The sequence below is a fragment of the Schistocerca gregaria genome, chromosome 8 (assembly GCF_023897955.1).
Source record: "Schistocerca gregaria isolate iqSchGreg1 chromosome 8, iqSchGreg1.2, whole genome shotgun sequence".
Classification (NCBI taxonomy): domain Eukaryota; kingdom Metazoa; phylum Arthropoda; class Insecta; order Orthoptera; family Acrididae; genus Schistocerca; species Schistocerca gregaria.
This window is the reverse complement of record NC_064927.1, coordinates 181,194,865-181,222,731: the sequence shown is the minus strand read 5'-3', so window position 1 is coordinate 181,222,731 and position 27,867 is coordinate 181,194,865. Positions and strand designations below refer to the sequence as shown.

At 46.4% G+C, this 27,867-nt stretch overlaps 1 protein-coding gene across 1 annotated transcript; it reads left to right on the top strand.

The window, feature by feature from the left end:
* The first annotated feature begins 49 nt into the window (after positions 1-49).
* On the top strand, positions 50-27,867 carry LOC126285106 (poly [ADP-ribose] polymerase tankyrase-2-like). Its single transcript, XM_049984430.1, has 3 exons — positions 50-606; positions 18,192-18,770; positions 27,375-27,867. Exons 1-3 carry the CDS (start codon positions 50-52, stop codon positions 27,865-27,867), a joined length of 1,629 nt encoding a protein of 542 aa, XP_049840387.1.

The window sequence follows — 27,867 nt, the reverse complement described above, 5'->3', positions numbered from 1 at the left end:
CGTTGGAGTTCTGCAATGTGGCGGCTAACTGTGTTCCAGGAGGACCGCGATGTTGGAGTGGCAGGTGTCGGAGCGCAGCCTGTCGGAGGACCTGGCCGGTCTGCTGGAGTCCGGCCGCGGCGCCGACGTGGTGCTGCTGGCCGGCGGCTGTCGCCTGCCCGCGCACACACCCGTCCTCGCGGCCCGCAGTCCCGTGTTCGCCGCCATGTTGCGGAAGGCGGGCCGCGGAGCCTGCGTCCAAGTCCTGGGCGTGGAGGAAGAGGTCGCGCGGCAGCTGCTCCACTTCATCTACACCGACAAAGCGCCGCGGATCGACGACTTGGCGCTCGACTTGCTCGCCGCGGCTGACAAGATCGCTCTGCCGCTGCTGAAGGAGATGTGCGAAGAGCAAGCGGTCCGGCACATAACGGTGGAGAATGCGGCCAGTGTCGCAGGGCTCGCCCTGGAGAACTACTGTACCGCGCTGACGAACGCCGCGGTCGCTTTCATCAAGAACCATCATGCGGCGGTCATGAGGACTGCCGGCTGGACAGACCTGATGCAGAAGAACACCCATGCTGCTACGGAAATCTGTCGCCTTGTAGCCGCCAGTGAGACAGAAAGCAGGTAGGAGTGGTACCATTGTGAGCCAAACCACCCTCTCTTAATACCTACACTATCTGATCAGAAGTATCCGGCCACCCCTGTGTATCTCAGAACTGACTGCTAGGTGACAACAGAGGCGGACCCACCAGAGTAAAGGGAGCCGGGAAGAATTTTTAAAAAATGGTTCAAATGGCTCTAAGCACTGTGGGACTACATCAGAGGTCATCAGTCCCCCTAGACTTAGAACTACCGGTACTTAAACCTAACTAACCTAAGGACATCACACACATCCACGCCCGAGGCAGGATTCAAACCTGCGACCGTAGCAGCAGCGCAGCTCAAGACTGAAGCGCCTAGAACCGCTCGGCCACACGGCCGGCCCAGGAAGAATTGTGTTCAAAAAATGGTTCAAATGGCTCTGAGCACTATGGGACTTGACATCTAAGGTCATCAGTCCCCTAGAACTTAGAACTACTTAAACCTAACTAACCTAAGGACACCACACACATTCACGCCCGAAGCAGGATTCGAACCTGCGACTGTAGCAGCACCGCGGTTCCGGACTGAAGCGCCTAGAACCGCTCGGCCACAGCCGCCGGCCCAGGCAGAATTGGGTTGTCAGTCGAGGTGCAGTAACACGACAATGGGTAATGGGTCGCTCAGAAGAGCTCAATACCTTCGAATGTGGATTAGCCATAGGGACACTGGATTCATTGCGGGGAGGAGGAGAGGGGGGGGGGGGAAGGAACAGAAAGACAGTAATGCGAAATACTTATAAACACGTTTTCTTAAAGTTTTCTTGAGCAGCTAGATTGGCAGTGAATACGCGATGGAAATATCTTATACTTTATCGAAAATGTCAGTATAGAAACGGGGATTAGCAATCATGACGTCATTATAGCAATTATAGTTGCCAAAGTTAGTAAAACGGTCAAGAAGACTAGGAGAGTGTTTCTGCTATATAAGCAGTCGTTAGTATCTCACTTAGTGAATTCACATCACTTAGTTCCAGCAAGACGGACGTAGCCGCCAGTGAGACAGAAACCAGGTAGGAATGGTACCATTGTGAGCCAAGCCACCTTCTCTTAACACGTGCACTATCTGATCAGACGTATCCGGCCACCCCTGTGTAACTCAGAACTGACTGCTAGGTGACAACAGAGGCAGACCCGCCAGCGTAAAGGAAGGCAGATATATATATATATATATATATATATATATATATATATATATATATATATATATATATATATATATATATATTTTAAATGGTTCAATGGCTCTAAGCACTGTGGGGCTACATCAGAGGTCATCAGTCCCCCTAGCCTTAGAACTACCGGTACTTAAACCTAACTAACCTAAGGACACCACATACATCCACGCCCGAGGCAGGATTCTAACCTGCGACCTTAGCAGCACCGCGGTTCAAGACTGAAGCGCCTAGAACCGTTCGGCCACAGCAGCCGGCCCAGGAAGAATTGTGTTGTCAGTCGAGGTGCAGTAACGCGAGAATGGGCCTCTCAGAAGAGCTCAGTGACTTCGAATGTGGATTAGTCACTACATGTCAACTGAGGAACAAATCCACAGGGACACTGGACTCTTTGCGAGGAGGGGGGGGGGGGGGGGTTACAGACAGTAATGCGAAATACTTATAAACACGTTTTCTGAAAATTGTCTTGAGCAGCTAGATTGGCAGTATTGGCAGTCAATACGCGATGGAAATATCTTAGAACTTTCAGAAACAATAGGCTGGACATTATCGAAAATGTCAGTATAGAAACGGGGATTAGCAATCATGACGTCCTTATAGCAAGTATGGTTGCGAAAGTGAAGTCAAGAAGACTAGGAGAGTGTTTCTGCTAGATAAGCAGTCGTTAATATCTCGCTCCGACAGTGAATTGACATCACTTGGCTCTGAGCACTGTGGGACTCAACATCTTAGGTCATAAGTCCCCTAGAACTTAGAACTACTTAAACCTAACTAACCTAAGGACATCACACACACCCATGCCCGAGGCAGGATTCGAACCTGCGACCGTAGCAGTCCCGCGGTTCCGGACTGCAGCGCCAGAATCGCACGGCCACCGCGGCCGGCTGACATCACTTATTTCCTGTAAGATGGACGTAGAGGAATTACAGGCAAAGTTTAAGCACATTGTAGATCGTGGTCTAGACGGTTATATGAGTAATAAGCAGGGGATGAAGTATGGGATGGATCCACCGTGGTTTAATAACGAAATTCGGAAGATGCAGAGGAAGCAGAGACTGCTGCACTCTCGGTTCAAAAGAGAACGCTCTAATGACAACGAGCGAAGATTAGTAGAGATTAGTGCGTCTGTGAAAAGATCTGAAGCAGAGACTGCTGCACTCTCGATTAAAGGAGAACGCACTAATGACAACGAGCGAAGATTAGTAGAGATTAGTGCGTCTGTGAAAAGATCTGAAGCACAGACTCCTGCCCTCTCGGTTCAAAAGAGAACGTACTAATGACAACGAGCGAATATTAGTAGAGATTAGTGCGTCTGTGAAAAGATCTATGGGCGAAACATACAGCAGCCACCACCGTCACACCTTAGCAAAAGATCTGTCAGAGAAGAACTCGAGAAAATTCTGATCCTGCAAAATCGCTAAGCAGGTCTAAGGCTTCCATTCAACCCCTTATTGGCCAGTCTGAGTGGCAGCTGAAGACAGCAAAACGAAAACTGAACTTTAAATTTCATGTTCAAGACATCGTTCACTCAGGAGAATCCTACATACCATCATTTGACTACCGGACACACTCCCATATGGACGACATGATATAAGCATCGCTGGCGTAGAGAAACACTGAAACATTTCAAAGCAAATAAATCAGCAGCTCGAATGAAATCCTAATTCAGTTTTACAAAGAGCACTTTACGGCGTTACCCCACAACTAGCCTGTATTTATCGTGAGTCTCTCCTCAAGCACAACATCTCAAGCGACTGGAAAGAAACGCATGTGACTCCAGTAGATAAGAAGGATAGAAGAACTTTGGTTTACTGCATAATCCTTTAATATATTCTCATTTCCAATATAATGCGTTTTCTTGACACTGAGAGGGCTAGTCCGCGAATCAGCATGGCTTTAGAAAGCATCGCTGGTGCGCAAATCAGCTGGCCCTTTTCTCATATTGTACACTGTGAACTATGGATGAAGGGAAAGGGAAACAGATGTCGTATTTCTAGATTTCCGTAAAGCTTTTGGCAGTGTGTCCCACTCTGGCTGTTAACGAAGGTTCGAGCATATGGAATAAGTTCCCAGATATGCGAGTGGCTCGGAGACTTCGTAAGTAATAGAAACCCGTATGTTGTTGTCGGACGGCAAGTGTTTATCAGAGACAGCGATATAGTCAGGGGTACCCCAGGGAAGTGTGATAGGGCCGCTGTTTTTCTTTATATACATAAATCATTTGGCGGACTGAGTGAGCAACAAACTGCGATTGTTTGCTGGTAATGTTATAGTGTGCGGTAAAGTGTCGAAGTTCAGTGATTGTGGAAAGATACAAGACGACTTAGACAAAATTTTCAGTTTGTATGATGAATGACAGCTAGCCCTAAATGTGGAAAATTGTAAGTTAATGCGGGAGAGTAGAAAGAACAAACCCGTAATGTTGGGATATAGTATTATTAGTTTCCTGCTTGACACAGCAAGTCGAATATATATATATATATATATATATATATATATATATATATATATGTTGTTGTTGTCTTCAGTCCTGAGACTGGTTTGATGCAGCTCTCCATGCTACTCTATCCTGTGCAAGCTGCTTCATCTCCCAGTACCTACTGCAACCTACATCCTTCTGAATCTGCTTATTGTACTCATCTCTCGGTCTCCCTCTACGATTTTTACCCTCCACGCTGCCCTCCAATGCTAAATTTGTGATCCCTTGATGCCTCAAAACATGTCCTACCAACCGATCCCTTCTTCTAGTCAAGTTGTGCCACAAACTTCTCTTCTCCCCAATCCTATTCAATACCTCCTCATTAGTTACGTGATCTATCCACCTTATCTTCAGTATTCTTCTGTAGCACCACATTTCGAAAGCTTCTATTCTCTTCTTGTCCAAACTATTTATCGTCCATGTTTCACTTCCATACATGGCTACACTCCAAACAAATACTTTCAGAAACGACTTCCTGATACATAAATCTATATTCGATGTTAACAAATTTCTCTTCTTCAGAAACGCTTTCCTTGCCATTGCCAGTCTACATTTTATATCCTCTCTACTTCGACCATCATCAGTTATTTTACTTCCTAAATAGCAAAACTCCTTTACTACTTTAAGTGTCTCATTTCCTAATCTAATTCCCTCAGCATCACCCGATTTAATTTGACTACATTCCATTATCCTCGTTTTGCTTTTGTTAATGTTCATCTTATATCCTCCTTTCAAGAGACTGTCCATCCGTTCAACTGCTCTTCTAAGTCCTTTGCTGTCTCTGACAGAATTACAATGTCATCGGCGAACCTCAAAGTTTTTACTTCGTCTCCATGAATTTTAATACCTCCAAATTTTTCTTTTGTTTCCTTTACTGCTTGCTCAATATACAGATTGAATAACATCGGGGAGAGGCTACAACCCTGTCTCACTCCTTTCCCAACCACTGCTTCCCTTTCATGCCCCTCGACTCTTATTACTGCCATCTGGTTTCTGTACAAATTATAAGTAGCCTTTCGCTCCCTGTATTTTACCCCTGCCACCCTTAGAATTTGAAAAAGAGTATTCCAGTCAACATTGTCAAAAGCTCTCTCTAAGTCTACAAATGCTAGAAACGTAGGTTTGCCTTTTCTTAATCTTTCTTCTAAGATAAGTCGTAAGGTCAGTATTGCCTCACTTGTTCCAACATTTCTACGGAATCCAAACTGATCCTTCCCGAGGTCTGCATCTACCAGTTTTTCCATTCGTCTGTAAAGAATTCGCGTTAGTATTTTGCAGCCGTGGCTTATTAAACTGAAAGTTCGGTAATTTTCACATCTGTCAGCAAATGCTTTCTTTGGGATTGGAATTATTATATTCTTCTTGAAGTCTGAGGGTATTTCGCCTGTCTCTGGTAGAGTTTTGTCATGACTGGCTCTCCCAAGGCCGTCAGTAGTTCTAATGGAATGTTGTCTACTCCGGGGGCCTTGCTTCGACTCAGGTCCCTCAGTGCTCCGTCAAACTCTTCACGCAGTATCGTATCTCCCGTTTCGTCTTCATCTACATCCTCTTCTATTTCCATAATATTGTCCTCAAGTACATCGCCCTTGTATAAACCTTCTATATACTCCTTCCACCTTTCTGCCTTCCCTTCTTTGCTTAGAACTGGGCTGCCATCTGAGCTCTTGATATTCATACACGTGGTTCTCTTCTCTCCAAAGGTCTCTTTAATTTTCCTGTAGGCAGTATCTATCTTACCCCTAGTGAGATAAGCTTCTACATCCTTACATTTGTCCTCTAGCCATCCCTGTTTAGCCATTTTGCACTTCCTGTCAATCTCATTTTTGAGACGTTTGTATTCCTTTTTGCCTGCTTCATTTACTGCATTTTTATATTTTCTCCTTTCATCAATTAAATTCAATATTTCTTCTGTTACCCAAGGATTTCTAGCAGCCCTCGTCTTTGTACCTACTTTATCCTCTGCTGCCTTCACTACTTCATCCCTCATAGCTACCCATTCTTCTTCTACTGTATTTCTTCCCCCTATTCCTGTCAATTGTTCCCTTATGCTCTCCCTGAAACTCTGTACAACCTCTGGCTCTTTCAGTTTATCCAGGTCCCATCTCCTTAATTTCCCACATTTTTGCAGTTTCTTCAGTTTTAATCTACAGGTCATAACCAATAGATTGTGGTCAGAGTCCACATCTGCCCCTGGAAATGTCTTACAACTTAAAACATGGTTCCTAAATCTCTGTCTTACCATTATATAATCTATCTGATATCTTCTAGTATCTCCAGGGTTCTTCCATGTATACAACCTTCTTTCATGATTCTTAAACCAAGTGTAGCTACGATTAAGTTGTGCTCTGTGCAAAATTCCACTAGGCGGCTTCCTCTTTCATTTCTTAGCCCCAATCCATATTCACCTACTATGTTTCCTTCTCTCCCTATTCCTACACTCGTATTCCAGTCACCCATTACTATTAAATTTTCGTCTCCCTTCACTATCTGAATAATTTCTTTTATTTCATCGTACATTTCTTCAATGTCTTCGTCATCTGCAGAGCTAGTTGGCATATAACCTTGTACTACTGTAGTACGTGTGGGCTTCGTATCTAACTTGGCCACAATAATGCGTTCACTATGCTGTTTGTAGTAGCTTACCCGCATTCCTATTTTCCTATTCATTATTAAACCTACTTCTGCATTACCCCTATTTGATTTTGTGTTTATAACCCTGTAGTCACCTGACCAGAAGTCTTGTTCCTCCTGCCACCGAACTTCACTAATTCCCACTATATCTAACTTTAAACTATCCATTTCCCTTTTTAAATTTTCTAACCTACCTGCCCGATTAAGGGATCTGACATTCCACGCTCCGATCCGTAGAACGCCAGTTTTCTTTCTCCTGATAACGACATCCTCCTGAGTAGTCCCCGCCCGGAGATCCGAATGGGGGACTATTTTACCTCCGGAATATTTTACCCAAGAGGATGCCGTCATCATTTAATCATACAGTAAAGCTGCATGCCCTCGGGAAAAATTACGGCTGTAGTTTCCCCTTGCTTTCAGCCGTTTGCAGTACCAGCACAGCAAGGCCGTTTTGGTTAATGTTGCAAGGCCAGATCAGTCAATCATCCAGACTGTTGCCCCTGCAACTACTGAAAAGGCTGCTGCCCCTCTTCAGGAACCACACGTTTGTCTGGCCTCTCAACAGATACCCCTCCGTTGTGGTTGCACCTACGGTACGGCCATCTGTATCGCTGAGGCACGCAAGCCTCCCCACCAACGGCAAGGTCCATGGTTCATGGGGGATATATATATATATATGTGTGTGTGTGTGTGTGTGTGGGTGTGGGTGTGTGTGTATGTATGTATGTGTATGTATGTGTAACGTTGCAAATCGATATGAAACGGAATGAGCATGGAGTGGTTCACTTGTTAAAGGAAACCGCTTATAGGACACTGGTGTGACCTATTCTTGAGTACTGGTCGAGTGTTTGGGACACATACCAGATCGGACTGAAAGAAGACATCGAAGCAGTTCAGAGGCGGGCTGCTAGATTTGTTACCCGTACGTTCGAACTACATGTAAGTGTTACGGAGATGCTTCGGGAACTCATTGGAAGGAGGGAAGGCGTGGTCCTTTTCGAGAAACACTATTGAGAAAATTTAGAGAACCGGCATTTGAAGCTGACTGCAGAACGATCTCTACTGCCGCCAACAAACATTTCGAGTAAGTATCACGAAAATGCATACAGACAGTCTTTTTTCCCTGGTTCTATTTTTGAATGGAACAGGAAAGGTACTGATTCACAGCGGTACAGGGTATCCTCCGCCAAGCACCGTACGATGGCTTGCTGAGTATATACGTAGCCGCGCGGGATTAACCGAGCGGTCTCCGGCGCTGCAGTCATAGACTGTGCGGCTGATTCCGGCGGAGGTTCGAGTCCTCTCTCGGGCACGGGTGTGTCTGTGTGTGTTTGTCCTTAGGATAATTTAGGTTAAGTAGTGTGTAATCTGAGGGACTGATGACCTTAGCATTTAAGTCCCATAAGATTCCACACACATTTGAACATTTGAAGTATCTACGTAGACGTCGATATAGATATCGACGTAGACACTTCGACCCTTTCAAAATTGCACAAGTTGACTGTTTGCGATGTGATTCTGATGTTGAAATGCGAAGGAGGAACCACACCTGAACCAAAACCAGGCACACCTTAGACACTGACGGGCAAAAACAGTCGGGAATTGCGGAAATTTGTTGTAAAAAATTGCATGAAGTTAGCCGAACGAATGCTCATGAGTTCCAAAGTGGCACCAGCAGTCCAGCTAGCATAATAACTATGTCTATGAGTAGGAAGAATGCGGTATAACGGTCGAGTAGCTCCTCAAAAGACAAACATTGCTGTAGTCATTCTAAGCGATGTTCGCTGTGGTGTAAGGTGGGATGCAACGGGCCAGTGCACCACTGGAAACGAGTGATTTGGAATGATGTTCTGTGGCACTCTGATTGATGGATTTGGGTTTGACGAATGGCTACCTAATGTGTAGTGCCGGTAGCCAAGTACAGAAGAGATGGTGTTGCGGAATGATGATGTTTTTCGTGGTTAGTATGTGCTCACCTTATTGCGCTTAAGAAATGGTTAAACGCGGAAGGAGATGGACACCTTTGACGGCGTTGTGTACTGCCCACAGGAGAGGATCGATTTGGAGACGGTGATTATTTCTTCCAGCATACAATGCAACCTGTCATAAAGCAGTATGTGCGATTTGTGGACAATATCATTCCTAAAGTGGACTGGCCAACCCGCAGTCCCGTCCTGAACACAATGAGACACATTTCAAATAATTTACGAAGTTAATAGCACTACCATCTCTGGTCTTGACCCTTGACGAAGAATGAGCTAACATTTCTACAGTGGCATTCGGACAACTCTCAAGAGCCTAAACTGTCGTTAAGTCCGGATACTTTTGATCGAATACTTTTATATCTTCCACATTTCGCGTCCCTGTCAGCAACTGTATAAATATTTATTTTAATAATAATTAATTTTAATAATGAGCAGCCTCAGTTGCACCGTTTACCTAGAATTTACCTAGGTTTTAGTCGGGATAATCCAACCTTTTTCAGAATAACAGGATCTGCCGTTTGTCCATAGTGAACTCACTCCCAGTACAGCACTCGTGTCTGTCGCATCGCGGTCGCGAAGTGGAGCCGAGGCAGTGCCAGATAAGTTTTATAGTCTGACGATAATTTATGGATTTGCGGTTTTAGCTTGACGATGTCTACTATGGAAAAACGGTAGATACTGTTATTCTGAAGAAGGTTGGTTTATCCCGACTGAAATTCTAGGTAAACGGTGCATCTGAGGCTGCTCATTATTAAAATTACAATGAATACTTTTATGTTCGCACGCTGTAGACCACCCTGTCATGCGTGACATTATTGTACCGTATATTAGAGTCTGTCCACCTGTCCCGTTACGGGTGGAATTTGCATGTTTCTTAATAATCACACTTCCTTGACAGACAGGAATCGAGACTTCCGTACACAGTACTCTTATCGCCTGAGCTATCAAGGCACACCTGATAGTCTAACTCACGATTTCCATTTATTGATTACGAAGGATATTCTTATTGTTTGTGGTCATAATAGCCTGTCGCTTACGGTACCCCCTAGTGAGAGGAGAGTGTTACTATGTAAGATGTATGAACGTTAGGACAGGCACAGCTTATAATTAAACGATCTGAGTCAATGTCAAACCAAATTATATTTTTCAATAATGTATTACAGAACTTACAAACAACTTTTTTTGGACCTGTTAATATCAGGTGATGGTTTTCGAAAAGGTAGTACTTAGTCATAAGGTTGCGCCTTGAAATCCCGATCAGCTCCTTATAATACAGGTTTTGGACTGTTAAGGAGTAAAGCTCTTATTGGCTTTAAGAAGACTTACTCGAGGCGTCCTGCCAATCTCCACATGACTTTCACTTTCTGCTACTTGCAACAACAAGGACCAACAGAACCGTTGACTTTTTTTAAAATGATTTTCTGATGCCTTCAGCTGAAATTTCGTTATTTGATGTAAGATTGTACAGTTTCGGCTTTAAGCCATTTCCAGTTAGCTACAACGTATCGATTCGCTTTAGGTGCATTAGTATCACTTACGCATTTATCGCAAGAATAATTCATATCCCAAGATCTACTAGAGGGATTATAACTTACTTTATAGAGCAGTCGTTAACAGTACATCATGTCATGTATGTTTTTGCTCCTACGACTGCATATAATTTTCACAAAATAAATTGAAAATAGTTCTTCGTAATTTTAGGAGTATGTTATTTTAGAGCAGTTGTTGCAAAGCTCTTCTGTATAGGGTCGATATTTTTTATGTACCGAAGCAAAGAAGGTTATAATTATATTTCTGAAATTCACTAACTAAGCCATATTGGTTAGGTCCTTATGTATATTAATTCTCGTTCATCATTGGTGCAAATATGACAGCATACAATTTCCGTAAAATAAGTTGTTTTGTTGTTATGCGAGCACGTCACTTCCGAATACTATTTAGATGGATCTTACATATATAGTCGATCACAGTAGTAATATGAAACATTAATGAAAATCGAATAAAATCTTCAATGATGTACTTAATTGCGCAATTTTTCGCATTGAAGTCGTATTTATTAATGAGAATAGCGCTTCCTACATGTTCTGTTGTTTTACACTGTCCAATTACAGCAATGTGATGACTTGCCAAAAGCTGAATAACCATCTCTTACAGTGCAGGAAGAGAGTCAGTGAGGTTCTAGAAGGTATCGACAGGGATGTGCAGCCATAGCGGTTCCAGTGCCGTAGTTCGCTGCGCTAGGTTTCTCGCCTAAGCATCCATGTCACAAACAGCTTGATTCGGGTTGTCTGATAATTGGGTTTTAATACGGAGAGACTAGTGATCAGAGGAGCATGCTAACCTCATACTGGTGCTCTTCGAACCACGCGTGTACAGCACGAGCTGTGTGACTCATTGCATTGTCCAGCTGGTAGATGCCATTGTGCCGGTAAAAACAAACTGATAGATACTCACTTCGTTGATCCATTGTGGCTTCCCGAATGACGATGTCACCCAGAGGATTCAACGAAAAGATTCCCCTGATCATAACGCTTACTCCTGCTTGCACAATGTTTCCTTTCAGACGTTTCACGCAGTCCACGTCAACGGCCATCTGTCCGAAGGAGCTTAAAGCGTGATTCATCTGAAAAGGCCACCTGTTACCACTTAGTTGAAGTCCAGTTGACCACGACTGAACGTCAACTAAATAGCGACAGGTGGCCTTTTCAGATGAATCACGCCTTTTGTTCCATCAGACAGATGGCAAATTGCTAAATCCATCATTCGCCGTCGATTAACAATAGCTACAATGAACCAGGCGCCTGCTGCGAACGTCCAGCAACGTTCGCTGAACATTTGTTGGGGAGTCACAGTTTGTAGCCCCTTGGTTGATCTGGACTGCTCGATAGCTGCACGTCTATTCGCCCGTACTTATCTCTGCAGCCCTTGTTCACCTCTGTCATCTATGGCCCATGGTGTACCACTGGAAATGAAAACCCTTAGTTGCTTACAGGCGTTGACGTACGTCAACGGGAACATATAAAAATGTGTGCCCCGACCGGGACTCAAACCTGGGATTTCCTGCTTACATGGCAGACGCTCTATCGATCTGAGCTACCGAGGGCACAGAGGATAGAGCGACTGCAAGGATTTATCTCTGGCACGCCTCCCGCGTAACCCACATTCTCAACGTATTGTCCCGCACTACATTCGTAGTGCCCACGCCCATCATACTCATTACTCACGGCGCGTTGCCAATTCCCGTAAGAGTTCGGACACTGTTTCTGCAACCGCACAGAAGAAGAAGATCGTCAAGTGGCCGGTGAGCCATAACTATATATATACTAAAATGGTATCTGTTCTTTCTGACATGTCCGAAATAACAGATACCATCTTAGTATGTATACGATATACTTTAACGCGGCAGCATGTGAACAGTTAACAGCCATTTCCAAAATGCTTCCGCCCCTGGCCTTAAGTCCAATAATATCCCTATTGTTCGCCAGATAAATCACTTCGTCTCTGCATTATGTGAACGGCTACACTGTTCTTCTAGCGGACACACCAGGAACCGCGGTGTTGGCCGTCGAATGGCGCTAGCTGCGCAGCATTTGTGCACCGCCGCCGTCAGTCTCAGCCAGTTTGCCGTGGCATACGGAGGTCCATCGCAGTCTTTAACACTGGTAGCATGCCGCGACAGCGTGGACGTGAACCGTATGTGCAGTTGACCGACTTTGAGCGAGGGCGTATAGTGGGCATGCGGGAGGCCGGGTGGACGTACCGCCGAATTGCTCAACACGTGGGGCGTGAGGTACATCGATGTTGTCGCCAGTGGTCGGCGGAAGGTGCACGTACCCGTCGACCTGGGTCCGGACCGCAGCGACGCACGGATGCACGCCAAGACCGTAGGATCCTACGCAGTGCCGTAGGGGACCGCACCGCCACTTCCCAGCAAATTAGGGACACTGTTGCTCCTGGGGTATCGGCGAGGACCATTCGCAACCGTCTCCATGAAGCTGGGCTACGGTCCCGCACACCGTTAGGCCGTCTTCCGCTCACGCCCCAACATCGTGCAGCCCGCCTCCAGTGGTGTCGCGACAGGCGTGAATGGAGCGACGAATGGAGACGTGTCGTCTTCAGCGATGAGAGTCGCTTCTGCCTTGGTGCCAATGATGGTCGTATGCGTGTTTGGCGCCGTGCAGGTGAGTGCCACAATCAGGACTGCATACGACCGAGGCACACAGGGCCAACACCCGGCATCATGGTGTGGGGAGCGATCTTCTACACTGGCCGTACACCTCTGGTGATCGTCGAGGGGACACTGAATAGTGCACGGTACATCCAAACCGTCATCGAACCCATCGTTCTACCATTCCTAGACCGGCAAGGGAACTTGTTGTTCCAACAGGACAATGCACGTTCGCATGTATCCCGTGCCACCCAACGTGCTCTAGAAGGTGTAAGTCAACTACCCTGGCCAGCAAGATCTCCGGATCTGTCCCCCATTGAGTATGTTTGGGACTGGATGAAGCGTCGTCTCACGCAGTCTGCACGTCCAGTACGAACGCTGGTCCAACTGAGGCGCCAGGTGGAAATGGCATGGCAAGCCGTTCCACAGGACTACATCCAGCATCTCTACGATCGTCTCCATGGGAGAATAGCAGCCTGCATTGTTGCGAAAGGTGGATATACACTGTACTAGTGCCGACATTGTGCATGCTCTGTTGCCTGTGTCTATGTGCCTGTGGTTCTGTCAGTGTGATCATGTGATGTATCTGACCCCAGGAATGTGTCAATGAAGTTTCCCCTTCCTGGGACAATGAATTCACGGTGTTCTTATTTCAATTTCCAGGAGTGTATTTTAAGGTGTTGGTTTCACTTCGAATACAATTTTAAAATTTTTCGCAAATTTATCCTTTATTATCATAATAAGCAAAGAATAAAAGAATAAATTGGCAAAAAGTAAACAATCAATTGTTTTAAAGTTGTGGTTTCTTTCGGAACCACAGGGACATACAATTTTCAACCACCCTTCATTTCATGTCATATATCTAAAAGCAATTTCGCATTTTTCATAGAGACAGTCCCACATCTCGAAACTTCCATAAACTCATGATGCCTAAAACAAGTTATAGTCCTAAGTAACAAACAAAAACAGACCGAAAATGTAATACATTTACGTCAAAAGTACATACCGTTTTTCATTTCGAAACCACCCATAACAGTTGTAGTACAACGTTACAGAAACTTTAGATACAATAACTTTCATGGCCAATGATCTAAAAAAAAAAAAGACACGCCACAAATTCCTAAAAACATGTAGCACAATCTCAGCGTCGACGGTTGCATTGAACGCTTTAAGTGACTGCCACAGTGCACCACATTCGTAGAGGTGATTCAGTGTAGCATTAGATATCCACTGCTACTCAAACGGTTAATTACTTCTCAATAGTACGTTTTAAAATTTTTGTTGAAGACTTGAATAATAAGCGATTACTGGAATATATGCCATGAAAGACATAATTTGTTTGTAAACATTTTTTAATATCTGAGAGAGAGCTGCAATCCACAGACCAAAGAATCAGCCATTGGCCATCAGTGTGCGTGATCGGCAGTGCTGTATACTGATCGTCTCCAGTGGGGAGATGGGGCTCGAGGATATGAAAAGTGGCAATATACTGAGAGGAGGGAGGAGGCCGTTTAATACCATAGGGTATTAGCCATAATTTTACAGTGGAAGCATTGCTCCAGAGAAAGGAAAATTCCAACTCACCAAAAAAAACACGGTGCCTGCTTCAGTAATACGTACTCCAGTACACAGATAAGCTTCCAGAGTGGATTTTCACTCTACATCGGATCGTGCACTGATGGCAAACTTCCTAGCAGATTAAAACTGTGCTGGCCCAGGACTGGATCTTTGCCTTTTGAGGGCGGTAGTGAGTCGTGCTTGGATTCTCAATTGGTGTAGGCTCAGCGCGGCATCTTCTGTAATAAAAAATTTAAAGAAAACTAAGTGAAGTTTTCATCAATAAAAGAGATTTCCCGCGACTTCCGCACAGAACTGGTAATGCAAAATGACGGTGAAACAGATAGACAAGAACGGAAAAAAGTAGCTAGATCGTTTGCTCACGAAAGGTAGAGGTCTCAGTTTAGAGTCCCGGCCCAGCACATAGTTTTAATCTGCTAGGAAGCCGTAACACAAGTCAGTGTCACGAACTCTTTAAAGTTAATCTCGCAGTAGTTCTGAAAAAATTATAATTTGAAAAACAAACTGGTATGATGATTTTAAAGCTTTGATGAAAATTATACCCACCATGATAAAATTGTATCTTTCGTAAAACATCGAACAGTGAGAGAAGGAATTAACTGTTCTGTTGATTCGAAATGGTAACATTGAGTAGTGTCACTTAAATTCGTCAAAGTTGCTTGGTTTCTAAAATCCATTTGAAAGGACCATATTCATGAAATTGTTTCGTCCAAGCTTAATAATAATGGACTGCGCACGTGAACGTTAAATTACTTATTACGTAGTTACAATGTTGATAATGTTTCTTATAAATCATTGGTCACACCTTCGTCAACTTTAATAATGTCATATGATTTCATAGAACTGTCTCGTTTCCGAGATACACACGTGAAGGTGCGTTACTAGTTCCACGTGTTCTATGAAAATTTTTGTTGTAACACAACGAAGAGTGTCCTATTTGCCTATGGTGAATATTCCTTACTAGGAAAGGTTACATGGCAAACCAGACGGTCTTGTTACTGGTTGGAACATGACATGATACATTCAGATGATACACTTATTAAAATATTCCAAGCTATTATGCCATGGGCGGATGCTTTTCTTGTTGAAACCCAACGTTTCGTCGCCCTCTGCGGACGATATTTTCAAGAAAGTCTGCCGTTTTACGAAGATCTGATGTACACTCTTGCTCACTACTGGCTAAGTAAAATTTAGTTTCAGCATACTCCCGCGCGGAGATAAGACGTCACATGTCTTGAAAAACCGACGCAATTGGGCGTTGTCTGTATCTGTCGTCCGTTATTGCTATCATGCCCTGGTGGAAGACAGGCACACGTCTTCTTCAGCACTGGAATCTCGATACCATCAAGTTTCACACCTTCCTCCTTTCGGTTAAAGTGAGTGGGGTGTTTATTAACCTCTACGGCCTCACTGTATAGCCTTTCACAGTGTCCTCTTGTGGCTCCCAGTACCTAAGTAATATCACCTCGAACCCGCTGGTCTCCTAGATGCAAAGCACATTCCGCCCAAGTTGATCCGTCTTTCTCTGTCCATCTACAGTTGCCTTTGTATTCTTTGCCAGTTTTCGAGCTTTATTTTAGCAACGAACACGTCTCCACAGTTAAGTATCTTTAAGTTCCTCCTTTTTCTTTGCGGCTTGCGAGTATCCTTGACAGAGTTTAAGAGTTCCTGTATCTTTCAGGTGGATTTATAGATTACAGCGATAAGATCTTGATGAAAAGGAATACCGCCTTAATCGACAAACTCACCAACACTTAAAATAAGTCAGGGATGGCAATTTACAGGATACTGGGCAGCAGGGAGACGGTTGCATGCTTACTACTACGCAACATTCAGAAAACGACAAGAGAAACACAAAGGGCGACTCTAGAAAGGAAGTAACGACAGATCAGCTGTGGCGGAACGTGCTTTGCAGCCAGTAGAACACCGGACTCGATGGTATATGACGTTCGTTGCTCGTGGTCTAGCGATGCCGGCACGGTAGCTCAGCGTGTTCGGTCAGAGGGTTAGCTGCCATCTGTAATTTAAAAAAATGAGTTAGTGAGTCAATGATGAACTGCAACTAGTGTCATGAGATGCCCGCAGCGAACAAGCAAAATGAACAATAACTAAAAAAATGAGATCAACAACAAAAAAAGTGGCTAGCTTTGCTTCCTCTGGATCACGGGGTCCTTGGCTCAGTTCCCGGCAGGGTTGGTGATTTTCTCTGCTTGGAGATTGGCGTTTGTGTTGTTCATCATTTCATCGTCATTCTTGCAAGCCACTACATTGGACTGCGCTAAGATTGGGATTTTGTACGGGTGCTGATGACCGTGCAGTTCAGCGCCACACAAACCAAACATCATCATGTGATATGACTCAGGTATTGGCTCCCCCAAGCGGATACTATAATAAGCCATATAGAGATACCATAGAGGTTAGTAAACTCCAGTCTTTTTAATCAGAGAGAGGACGAAGTAAAACTGAATGGGTTTTAATTTGGGCGCTAAGGAAGATGCTTGTCATCTAACTTCAGTCTCTGTTAAATACTGATAAAGTAGAGCATTAAAATTTTGCTTGGCAAACCTCCCTTATTCGACAATGAATCAGTTTGCGTGGAAGCTTATCAATTTCTTAAAAATCAAAACCAAATAAACGAGAACGTAGGGTGCAAGAGTTATTCTGAAACCAAGAGGTTAGCGCAGGAGAGGAATTCGTGGCGGGCTGTATCAAACCAGTCAGAGGACCGATAGCTCAAAAAAAAGTGGCACTTGTGTACATGGGCAAAGTCACAGGCAAGAAGCTCCTCCTAAATCCTTGGATAGATTTGAACCAGATTTGGCATAAATCTTAGTTACTGTCTGGAAATAATAAATTGGGGTAAGAACCTCAGAGAGATTGCAATACATCCAGCAAATAATTGAGGCCATAAGTTGCAAGTGCTAGTCTGAGATGAAGAGGTTGGCACAGGAGAGGAATTCGTGGTGGGGCGCATCAAACCAGTCAAAAGACTGATGATTAAAAAAAAAACTGCTATTGGAATGAAATGGTAAGACAGAATGAGAAAGGGAAGGAGAAGATGAACAGGCAGAGACAAGGAGGGGGGAGATAGACAGGGGGAGGAAGATATAGAGGAGGAAGGAGATGGACAAAGAGGGGGTGGAGGAAATGGACAGAGATAGGGAAGAGAAGAAGATGAACAGAAAGAGGAGAGAGGAGAATATGAATAAAAGAGAGGGGGAAGAGGAGGTGAAAAGAGAGGGGTGGAGGAGGAGATGGTCTTAGGGGAAGAGGAGGGGAATAGGAGATGGATTTAGTGGTGAGAAGGAGGTGATAGAGGAGTGGAGATATGGGAGGGAGGAGCAGATGGACAGAGGTGCAGGAGAAGATCGACATAGCGGGGGATGAGAAGTTAGAGAGAGGAGGGAGGACGAGATGGGGAGAGAACGGGAAAAGAAGGAGATGGACTCATAGAGATTGGATTTAATACGGTAACGCCGGGTCCTCGGCTAGTATTTTAATGACGTTTCCGGCCTCGATTGCTTAGATTTTACAATACCAGCAGTATGTTTGCAGTGCTGCGACGAGACGGCTGCGGGACGGCAGAGGCACGCTGGCGGCCGACCTGTCCGCACTGCTGGAGTCCGCAGACTTCTCTGACGTCTGCCTGTTGGTGGGCGGCTCTCGCCTTCCAGCCCACAGCGCGCTGTTGCGCTCCCGCAGCCCAGTCTTCTCCAGCATGCTGGAGGACGCTTCCGACGGCTGCCTCCACGTACACGACGTAGAGGAGGGCACGCTTCGGAGGCTGCTGAACTTCCTGTACACTGACCGCCTGCCTCCGCCGGAGGCTCTCTCCGATAGCATGCTGATGGCGGCCCACGTGTTCGGCCTGCCCGTCCTCAAGAAGCACGCCGAGCTCGAATCCGTCAAGAGGCTCGGCGTGGAGAACGCGGCCGCCACCGCCGTGCTCGCCGCGACCCACTGTTGTCCCCTGCTGGAGACCGTGGCCGTCGACTTCATCAGGCGGCACATCACCGAAGTCATGGCCACGGACGGCTGGAAGGCTGCACTGCGTAACAACACCGAAACCGCTGTGCGGATATGCAGTCTCGTGGCCTCGGCAGGAGCACCATCTGGCACAGCGACTTCCGGCAGGTTCGAATTCTGTGTCTGCATCTGTTGTGTTTTTCCTACATTTATTATATTATAACCCGGCACAAAATATTGACGTGCAGGTAAGAAGCGGGTGATGGGACGGTGCGCATTGCCATCACATGAAACCCCAGGCAATAGAATCATTTTGCTGCGCCTTTCTGTGGTGTACGCTTTTGAGTGAACGTAGAACACTTATAAATGCAAAAAAGTCTATAATAGCCACTTTCTTCTTTATTTAATGACAAGAATAGATAAGTTAGATCATCAGATCCACCTAGAAAAGGTGGAAAGAATGTGCAAAAGTTATCAGTGAGGGCGTTTTAAGTCACTACAGTGTTAGTAGTATTCTTGCCGTACATGGCCTGAGAAGCAGCTAAAAATACGTTGCCGAAGGGTTTGTCAGCCGCACCAGGATGTAATTCACGCATGCTGAGGGGCTGCAGTGTTAGTAATTCATTTGCGTTGCGCTGTTTTTAGGGGAGAGAGCAAACAGAGAGGTCACCGGTTTCATCGGATTACGGAAGGACAGGGAAGGAAGTCGGCCGTGCCCTTTCAAAGGAACCATCCTACCATTTGCCTGGAGCGATTAAGGGAAATCACGGAAAACATAAAACAGGATGGCTGGACGCGGGATTGAACTGTCGTCCTCCCGAATGCGAGTCCAGTGTACTAAACACTGTTCCACCTCGCTCGGTGGTGATTCATTTGTCACTGTCATTAGCGATCAGATGGCGTTGAGGAACCCTGTCTGTGCTGTCACTGCTTTGACACTGTAGGCAGTAACTTGTCAAGTTTCTAGGTGAAGAGTGTTTGCAACATTCATTCTGGAGTACAGTCGTGCCCCACCGACGAGTGCGAACTCCTATTGAACAATTTCAACCATTTGAAAGGGGTCACACTGAGCGCCGGCAGGAACCTTGATGGACTGTACCGATGGACTGCTGTGCATGTTGGGCATAGTGCACAAGTTTGCGTTGCTGCTTTCAGCAATGGTCTGCGGACCATTCACACACCCGTCGACCAGGTTCTGGACGCCTGCGTAGTCCAGGCCCCAATGTAGAATCGTTCAAACATACCGCTGTCCGACCATCGAACAAACTCCCGAACGGATGACATTGTAATAAGCATCCCTGGCGTAGAGAAATAACTAAAAAAGTTAAAAAGAAATGAGTCGCCTGGCCCGAGTGGAATGCCAGTTCCGTTTGACGAAGAGTACTCGGCGGCATTGACCCCTTATGTTATGTCAACCGGGGACCTAGAAACGACGGAGAGGCTCCGTCCCCGCCGCAGCTGCAGTGGTCCGCAACCCCACGACGACCACCGCAGTCCACTTCACCCCTCCACCGCCCCACTCCGAACTCAGGGTTACTGTGCGGTTCGGCCCCCAATGGACTCCCCCCCCCCAGGGAACGTCTCCCACCAGACAAGTGTAACCCCTATGTTTGCGTGGTAGAGTAATGGTGGTGTACTCGTACTTGGAGAACGTGTTTGCGCAGCAATCGCCGAACAGTGTAACTGAGGTGGAAGAAGGGGATTCAGCCTGCATTTGCCGAGGTAGGTGGAAAACCGCCTAAAACCCATCCACAGACTGGCCAGCTCAACGTACCTCAACACAATACGCCGGGCGGATTCGTGCCGGGAACCAGGCGCTCCTTCCCGCCCGGAAAGCCGTGCGTTAGACCGCACGGCCAACCGGGTGGGCTGACCCCTTACTTAGCTTGCAGTTATTGCGAAACTCTCTCCCAGCACAAAGCCGCAAGCACAGGTGAGTCTTGTACCTAAGAAGAGTCAAACAACGGCCCCACAAAATTACGTACCAATACTCTTAACATCGGTTTGTTGCAGAATTCTTGTACATATTCTCAGTTCGAATATAGTAAATTTCCTCGTGACCGAGGAGCCTATATCCACGAATCAGTACGGTTTTAGAAAGCATGGCTCTTGCGAAACTCAGCTTTCCCTTTCCTCAGATGTCCTGCTGCGAACTGTGGATGAAGGACCGCAGGAAGGTAATAAATTTCTAGATTTCCGAAAAGCTTCTTAGGCAGTGCCCCGCTGCAGGCTCTTAACGAAAGTATGAGCATATTGAATAGGTTCCCAGACGTGACTGGTTTGAAGATTTCTTAAGTAATTGGACAGTATGTTGATTTTGACGGCTAGGGCTCGTCAGAGACAAGGGTATCGTCAAGAGAGCGCCAGGGAAGTGTGATAGGATATAGGATCACTATAATTTTATATATACAGAAATGATCTGGCGGACGTCCGCCCCCAGCAGCTGAGTGGTCAGCGTGACAGAATTTCAATCCTAAGGGCCCACGTTCGATTTCCGGCTGGGTCGGAGTATTTCTCCACTCAGGGACTGGGTGTTGTGTTGTCCTTACCATCATCATTTCATCCCCATTGACGCGTCAAATCGAATGACTTGCACCCGGCGAACAGTTTACCCGACAGGAGGCGCTAGTCACACGACATTTAGTATTTTATCTAGTGGACAAGGTGGGTGGTTGTTTTCTGACGATGCTGTGATGTACGGAAAGGTATCGAAGTTGAGTGACTATAAGAAGATACAAGATGTCTTACAAAAAATTTCTGTTTGGTGAGATGAATGGTAACTAGCAATCTAGAAAAATGCAAGTCGATTCTGATGAGCAGGAAAAACATACTCGTAATGTTCGGATACAACATTAATAGTGTCCTGCTTGACATGGTCACGTCGTTTAAATATCTGGGCGTAACGTTACAAAGCGATAAGGAATTGACCGAGCGTCCGAGGATTGTGGAAGGATAGGCGAATGGTCGACTTCGGTTTATTGCGAGAATTTTAGGCAAGCGTGGTACATACGTAAAGGAGACCGCATTTAGGACGCTAGTGCGACCTATTCTTGAGTTCTGCTCGTGTGCTTTGGATCCGCACCGGATTGGATTGATGGAAGATTTCTAAGCATTTCAGAAGATTCATGCTAGATTTATTGTCGGTATATTCGAATATCAGGCTAGTAACACGTAGACGTTTCGGGAACGCAAATGGGAATCCTTGGAGGGAAGGCGATGTTCTTTTCGAGGCACATTGTTGAAAAGATTTAGAGAACCGGCGTTTGAAGCTGACTGCAGAACGATTCTGCTGCCGCCAACGCGTAGGAGCCACGAATATAAGATACTAGAACTTATTGCTCATACGGAAGCATATAGACAGCCGTTTTTTCCTCGCTCTGTTTACGAGTGGAAGAGTAAAGGAAGTGACTAGTAGTTTTCAAATGGCTCTGAGTACTATGGGAGTCAACATCTGAGGTCATCAGTCCCCTAGAACTTAGAACTACTTGAACCTAACCAACCTAAGGACACCACACACATCCATGCCAGATGCAGGATTCGAACCTGCGACCGTAGCATCCACGCGGTTCTGGACTGAAGCGCCTAGAACCGCACGCCCACCATGGCCGGCACTAGTAGTTTTACAGAGTTTCCTCCGCTGCATACTGTAAGTGGCTTGCGACAAATGTATGTAGATGTACATGTGTACGTAGATGCATCATGTGAGTACTGATAGCCGACTAAACATCATCCACGGACACAATCGGGACACAAGTTGTACCAACTGTGCCATCAGGGACCGTTGGGGGCCGTCTTCTTGCAGTAGCTCAAAATGGTTCAGATGGCTCTGAGCACTAAGGGGACTTAACATCTGAGGTCATCAGTCCCCTAGAACTTAGAACTACTTAAACCTAACTAACCTAAGGACATCTCACGCATCCATGCCCGAGGCAGGATTCGAACCTGCGACTGTAGCGATCGCGTGGTTCCAAACTGAAGCGCCTAGAACCGCTCGGAGAAAACGGCCGCCTCTTGCAGCAGCACTAAGAGGACAGAGTCAATGCTACCTCACCTGCGAACTCATAATCTCACTATTGATAGCTCTGACTTTGGTCATCTTTGGTGGCACTAGTGTTCGGTGTGTGTTATCTTTCCTGCTTCAGTCCGAGAACCGAGCTTTTAAATTTGCATGTACGTCGCCTGTCCTTTGCAGTTTGCCTTGAAAATGGAGGGGTGTTCTCCCGCGGAAATATCGGCGGTCGCTGAAAGTGTTACCTGGCTGAATTCCCGGAAGTTATTTGAAACTAAGATGACGTATGCATCTGAGCAAGCTAACATTGAGACAACGACACCACAAAGCATGGTTATTCACGTGTCATGAGAGAGTCGGCTGGAAAGCGTAATGGCGCTCTGTTGTCGGCAGTGATGACATTATTTAATGCCTATATGCAAGTCATGGACATACACGTATGAGTATATGGCGTAGATCTGGTAAGCCGCCTATTCCGAAGTGCATTCGTCCACAACACATGGTGCAGGGGCCATCAGTTATACAACTCGCGGTCACTTTTTTTTATTGTGCAGGTTAAAGTAACCAGTGCCCCCTACATTTCACAGGCTGTTATCCCCGTGGTTCTGCCGTCTCTTCAACAGGAATCTATCAAAAAGCGAGAAAAGTGGTCCAACTAAAACATTTCCTTATGTACTACACGAATACATAATAAAAAATGGGGGTTCCTATTTAAAAATACCCAGTTGATATCCGTTTGACCTATGGAAGTGCCATCTAGAGGCCCAACCATAGCGCCATCTGGTTTCCCCCTTCAAGCTAGACGAGTTTCGTTCTTTGTAGTTTTTTCGTTTGATGCTTATTTAGTGAGATGTTTGGCCCGGTCACTATCAATGGAGCACCCTGTATACGGACAGTACGCTCAGTGATACTAAATTCACCGCGGGTGTCTCTGAGTGGCAGTCATTCCTCGCCAAGAGACGCTGCTATCTCCTGGAAGAGTTTGTGTCTATAGTATGTCGGTGATCATAATGTTCTGGCTGATCAATGTGTACATCGTATCGACATCCACATCTACATACATACTCCGCAATCCATCATACGGTGCGTGGAGGAGGGTACTTCGTACCACAACTAGCATCTTCTCTCCCTGTTCCACTCCCAAACAGAATGAGGGAAAAATGGCTGCCTATATGCCTCTGTACGAGCCCTAATCTCTTTTATCTTATCTTTGTGGTCTTCAGGGAAATGTAAGTTGGCAGCAGTAAAACTGCACTGCAGTCAGCCTCAAATGCTGGTTCTCTAAATTTCCTCAGTAGCGATTCACGAAAAGAACGCCTCCTTTCCTCTAGAGACCCACCCGAGTTCCTGAAGCATTTCCGTAAAACTCGCGTGGTGATCAAACCTACTAGTAACAAATCTAGCATCCCGCCTCTGAGTTGTAGTACTCGAAAATAGGTCGTATTAGTGTTTTATAAGCGGTCTACTTTACAGATGAACCAAATCTTGCCAAAATTCTACCATTGAACCGAAGACGACTATCCGCCTCCCCGCAACTGCCATTACATGCTTGTCCCACTTCATATCGCTCTGCAATGTTACACCCAAATATTTGATCGACGTGACTGTGTCAAGCGCTACACTACTAATTGAGTATTCAGACATTACAGGATTCTTTTTCCTATTCATCTGCACTAATTTACGTTTATCTACATTTAGAGCTAGCTGCCATTCTTTACACCAATCACAAATCCCGTCCAAGTCATCTTGTATCCTCCTACAGTCACTCAACGACGACGCCTTCCCGAACACCACAGCATCATCAGCAAACAGCCGCACATCGCTATCCACCCTATCCAAAAGATCATTTATGTAGATAGAAAACAACAACGGACCTACCACACTTCCCTGGGCACTCCAGATGATACCCTCACCTCCGATGAACACCCGCCACCGAGGACAACGTACTGGGTTCTATTACTTAAGAAGTTTTCGAGCCACTCACATATTTGGGAACGAATCCCATACTTTCGTACCTTAGTTAGGAGTCTGCAGTGGGGCACCGAGTCAAACGTTTTCCGGAAGTCAAGGAACATGGCATCTGTCTGATACCATTCATCCATGGTTCGCAAGATATCATGTGAAAAAAGGGCGAGTTGCATTTCGCAGGACCGATGCTTTCTAAAGCCGTGCTGATGCATCGACTCTGTCTCAAGGAAATTCATTACATTCGAACTGAGAATGTGTTCGAGAATCCTGCAACAAACCGATGTTAAGGATATTGGCCTGTAATTTTGAGGATCCGTCCTTCTACCCTTCTTCTATACAGGCATCACCTGCGCTTATTTCCAGTCGCTCAGGACTTTACATTGGGCAAGAGATTAGCGATAAATGCAAGCTAAGTAGGGAGCCAACGCAGTAGAGTACTCTCCGTAAAATCAAATTGGAATCCCATCAGGACCTGGCGATTTCTTTATTTTCAACCCATGCAGGTGCTTCACAACCCCATGGATGTCTATCACTATGTCCTCCATACGAGAATCTGTACGAGACTCAAACGGTGGTATGTTTGTACGATCCTCCTGCGTGAAAGATTTCTCAAATGCTAAATTTAAAATTTCAGTTTTCGTTTTGCTGTAGCCAGGCCAGACTGATCAGTGAGTGACTGGATGGAAGCCTTCGACCCGCTTACCGATTTTATGTAAGACCAGAATTTCCTTCGTTTTTCAGCAACCTTTTGGTAAGGTATGACGGTGGTAGTGGTTGAATGCTTCGTGCATCGCTCTTTTTACAGCAGCACGAATCTCTACTAAGTTTTGTCTGTCCTCATTCTCCCGATCTCTCTTGTACCGCAAGTGCAACTGTCTTTTCTTCCTGAGCATTCTCCGAATTGTGCTGTTAAACCATGGTGGGTCTTTTTCGTCCGTAACCCACTTTTTCGCCACATACTTGTCCAATGCGTGATTTACAATGTGTTTTAAATTTGCCTATAATTCTTCCACGTCCATCGTACCGGAAGTAAATGAAGTCGATTCATTTACTAAGTGGGATGCTAACAACTGCTTATCTGCTCTTTCTAGTAAGAATCCTCTCCTAGCCTTCTTGACCGACTTTTTAACTTTCGTAACCATAGTCGTAATGACAACATCATGATCACTAATCCCTGTCTCAACACTGACACAGTCGATGACGTCTGGTCTGTAGATGGCTACCAGATCTAAAATATTTCCATTACGTGTTGGCTGTCGATTTAGGTGCTCAAGATAGTTTTTTGATGTGTTCAAAAGTAATTCACATGACTGCTTGTCTGTACCACCTGTAATGAATCCATAGACATCCCAGTCTATACTAGGTAGGTTCAAGTCGCCTCCGACTAATATAGTATAATCCGCGTACTTTTGTAATACAGAGTGTAGACTCCCTTTGAATGATTCTAGAACTATCACGGTGGAACCTGGTGGCCGGTAATAACACCCATCAATTAACTTTATCTCTCCTAGCCCTCTTAAACGTGTCCAGATAACTTCACAATCACACTCAACTTCGAGCTCAGTAGACACAATATTTTTGTCAACTACAATGAAGACACCACCTCCTACGGTGTCTAAACTCTCTTTCCGATACACGTTCCAACCCTCACTAAATATTTCAGAACTTACTATCTCAGGGTTCAGCCAGCTCTCAGTTCCGAAAATAATTTGCGCTCCACACGCTTCCTGGAGGGCAGTAAATTCAAGAACTTTATTTCGAATACTCTGAAAATTTACTGATAATATCTTAATAGCTCAAGTGTCTTTACACAGAGCGCTCCTGATTTCCATGCCTGCACGTCGACTGGTGAGTGTTCATCAGGACACCTCGCACTACTGCCTAACCTAAAAAAAAAAACCATGTGCACGCCACAAGTACTCTGTTACCTGAGTAGCCGCTTCCTTTGTGTAGTCCACCCCTAACCTGTCTAGGGGCGTCCTACAATTCCCCACCCAATAGCGCAAGTCTAGAAATCTGCAGCCAAGACCGTCACAGAGTCGACGAAGCCTCTGGTTGAGACCCTCCACTCGGCTCCAAACCAAAGGACCCCGATCCACTCTGGCAGCGATACTGCAAATAGAAAGCTCTGCTTGTACCCCGCGTGTGAGGCCAGCGGTCTTCACCAAATCCGCCAGCCGCCTGTACGAACTGAGGATCGCCTCAGAACCCAAGTGACAGGCATCACTGATGCCGACTTGAGCAACTACGCTCGATAGCCACAGGCAAGGCCGCCTCCACATCTTGAATGAGCGCCCCCCCCCCCCCCCCCCCAGCAGACAAACCGAGTGCATATTGGAATTCCTTCGAGCCCTGTATACTATTTCCCTAAGGAGCTCCATCACCTGCCTAATGTTCGAGCTCCCAATAACCAGCAAGCCTTTGCACCCGTGTGCCTGCTCAGGCCCTGCTGAAGGAGCGGTCACATGCCCACTGACAGGATGAATGGGCGAGGCCAGCCGGACAGCCGCCACATTGACCTTCCACCTCGAGCGACGCGAACACGTTGCAGTCTGCCACTCACCCTGAGGGCAGGGCGGCTCCAACGCGCCGGTTACACTAAAAGGTGCCACGGCGGCTGAGTCAGCGGATGCAGCAAGTGATACCTGGGGTGTTTCAAGCAACACGCCAGACCCTCCGCCATCGCTGAACCTGAACAAATGTTCCCTATCGACACATTTGTATCTTAGCGCTCATGCATACCGGTACACCTGGTACATAGTATCAGCAACAGTGTAAAATCTGTCATTTTGCAGGACAGTGTCGGAAGAGAGAGTCGGTGCCAACTTGACAGAGAGACTGCACGAGGCGGCGGGCCTGGACGACGTCGGGGAGCTGCGGACGCTGCTAGCTGCGGGGGCGGCGGTGGACGCCCGCGACAGGTGGGGGCGGACGGCGCTGCACTGCGCGGCCGAGGGCGACGGCGAGAAGGCGGCGCGGTGGCTGCTGCACGCGGGGGGCGACGCGGGGGCCCGCAGCCAGTCGCAGCGCACGCCGCTGCACGGCGCCGCGGCGCGGGCCGGCGCGCAGCTGGCGCGGCTGCTGCTGGCCGCGGGCGCGGAGGTGAACGCGTGCGACCAGCTGCTGATGACGCCGCTGCACTGGGCCGTGGCCAACCCCAGCGCAGAGGTGGCGCGCCTGCTGCTGGCCGCGGGGGCCGACCGCCACGCCAGGGACCGCTGGGGCCACACGCCCCTCGACCTGGCCGCCGCCTGCGACCGGCAGGCGCTCGTCGACGTCCTCAAATGA

Excerpts from the sequence above, each read along its gene's own strand:
- LOC126285106 (XM_049984430.1), top strand. The coding sequence starts at position 50 with ATGTTGGAGTGGCAGGTGTCGGAGCGCAGCCTGTCGGAGGACCTGGCC. Across the intron at positions 607-18,191 it reads GCCAGTGAGACAGAAAGCAG|TGCTGCGACGAGACGGCTGC; the intron begins GTAGGAGTGGTA and ends GTATGTTTGCAG. Across the intron at positions 18,771-27,374 it reads GGCACAGCGACTTCCGGCAG|GACAGTGTCGGAAGAGAGAG; the intron begins GTTCGAATTCTG and ends GTCATTTTGCAG.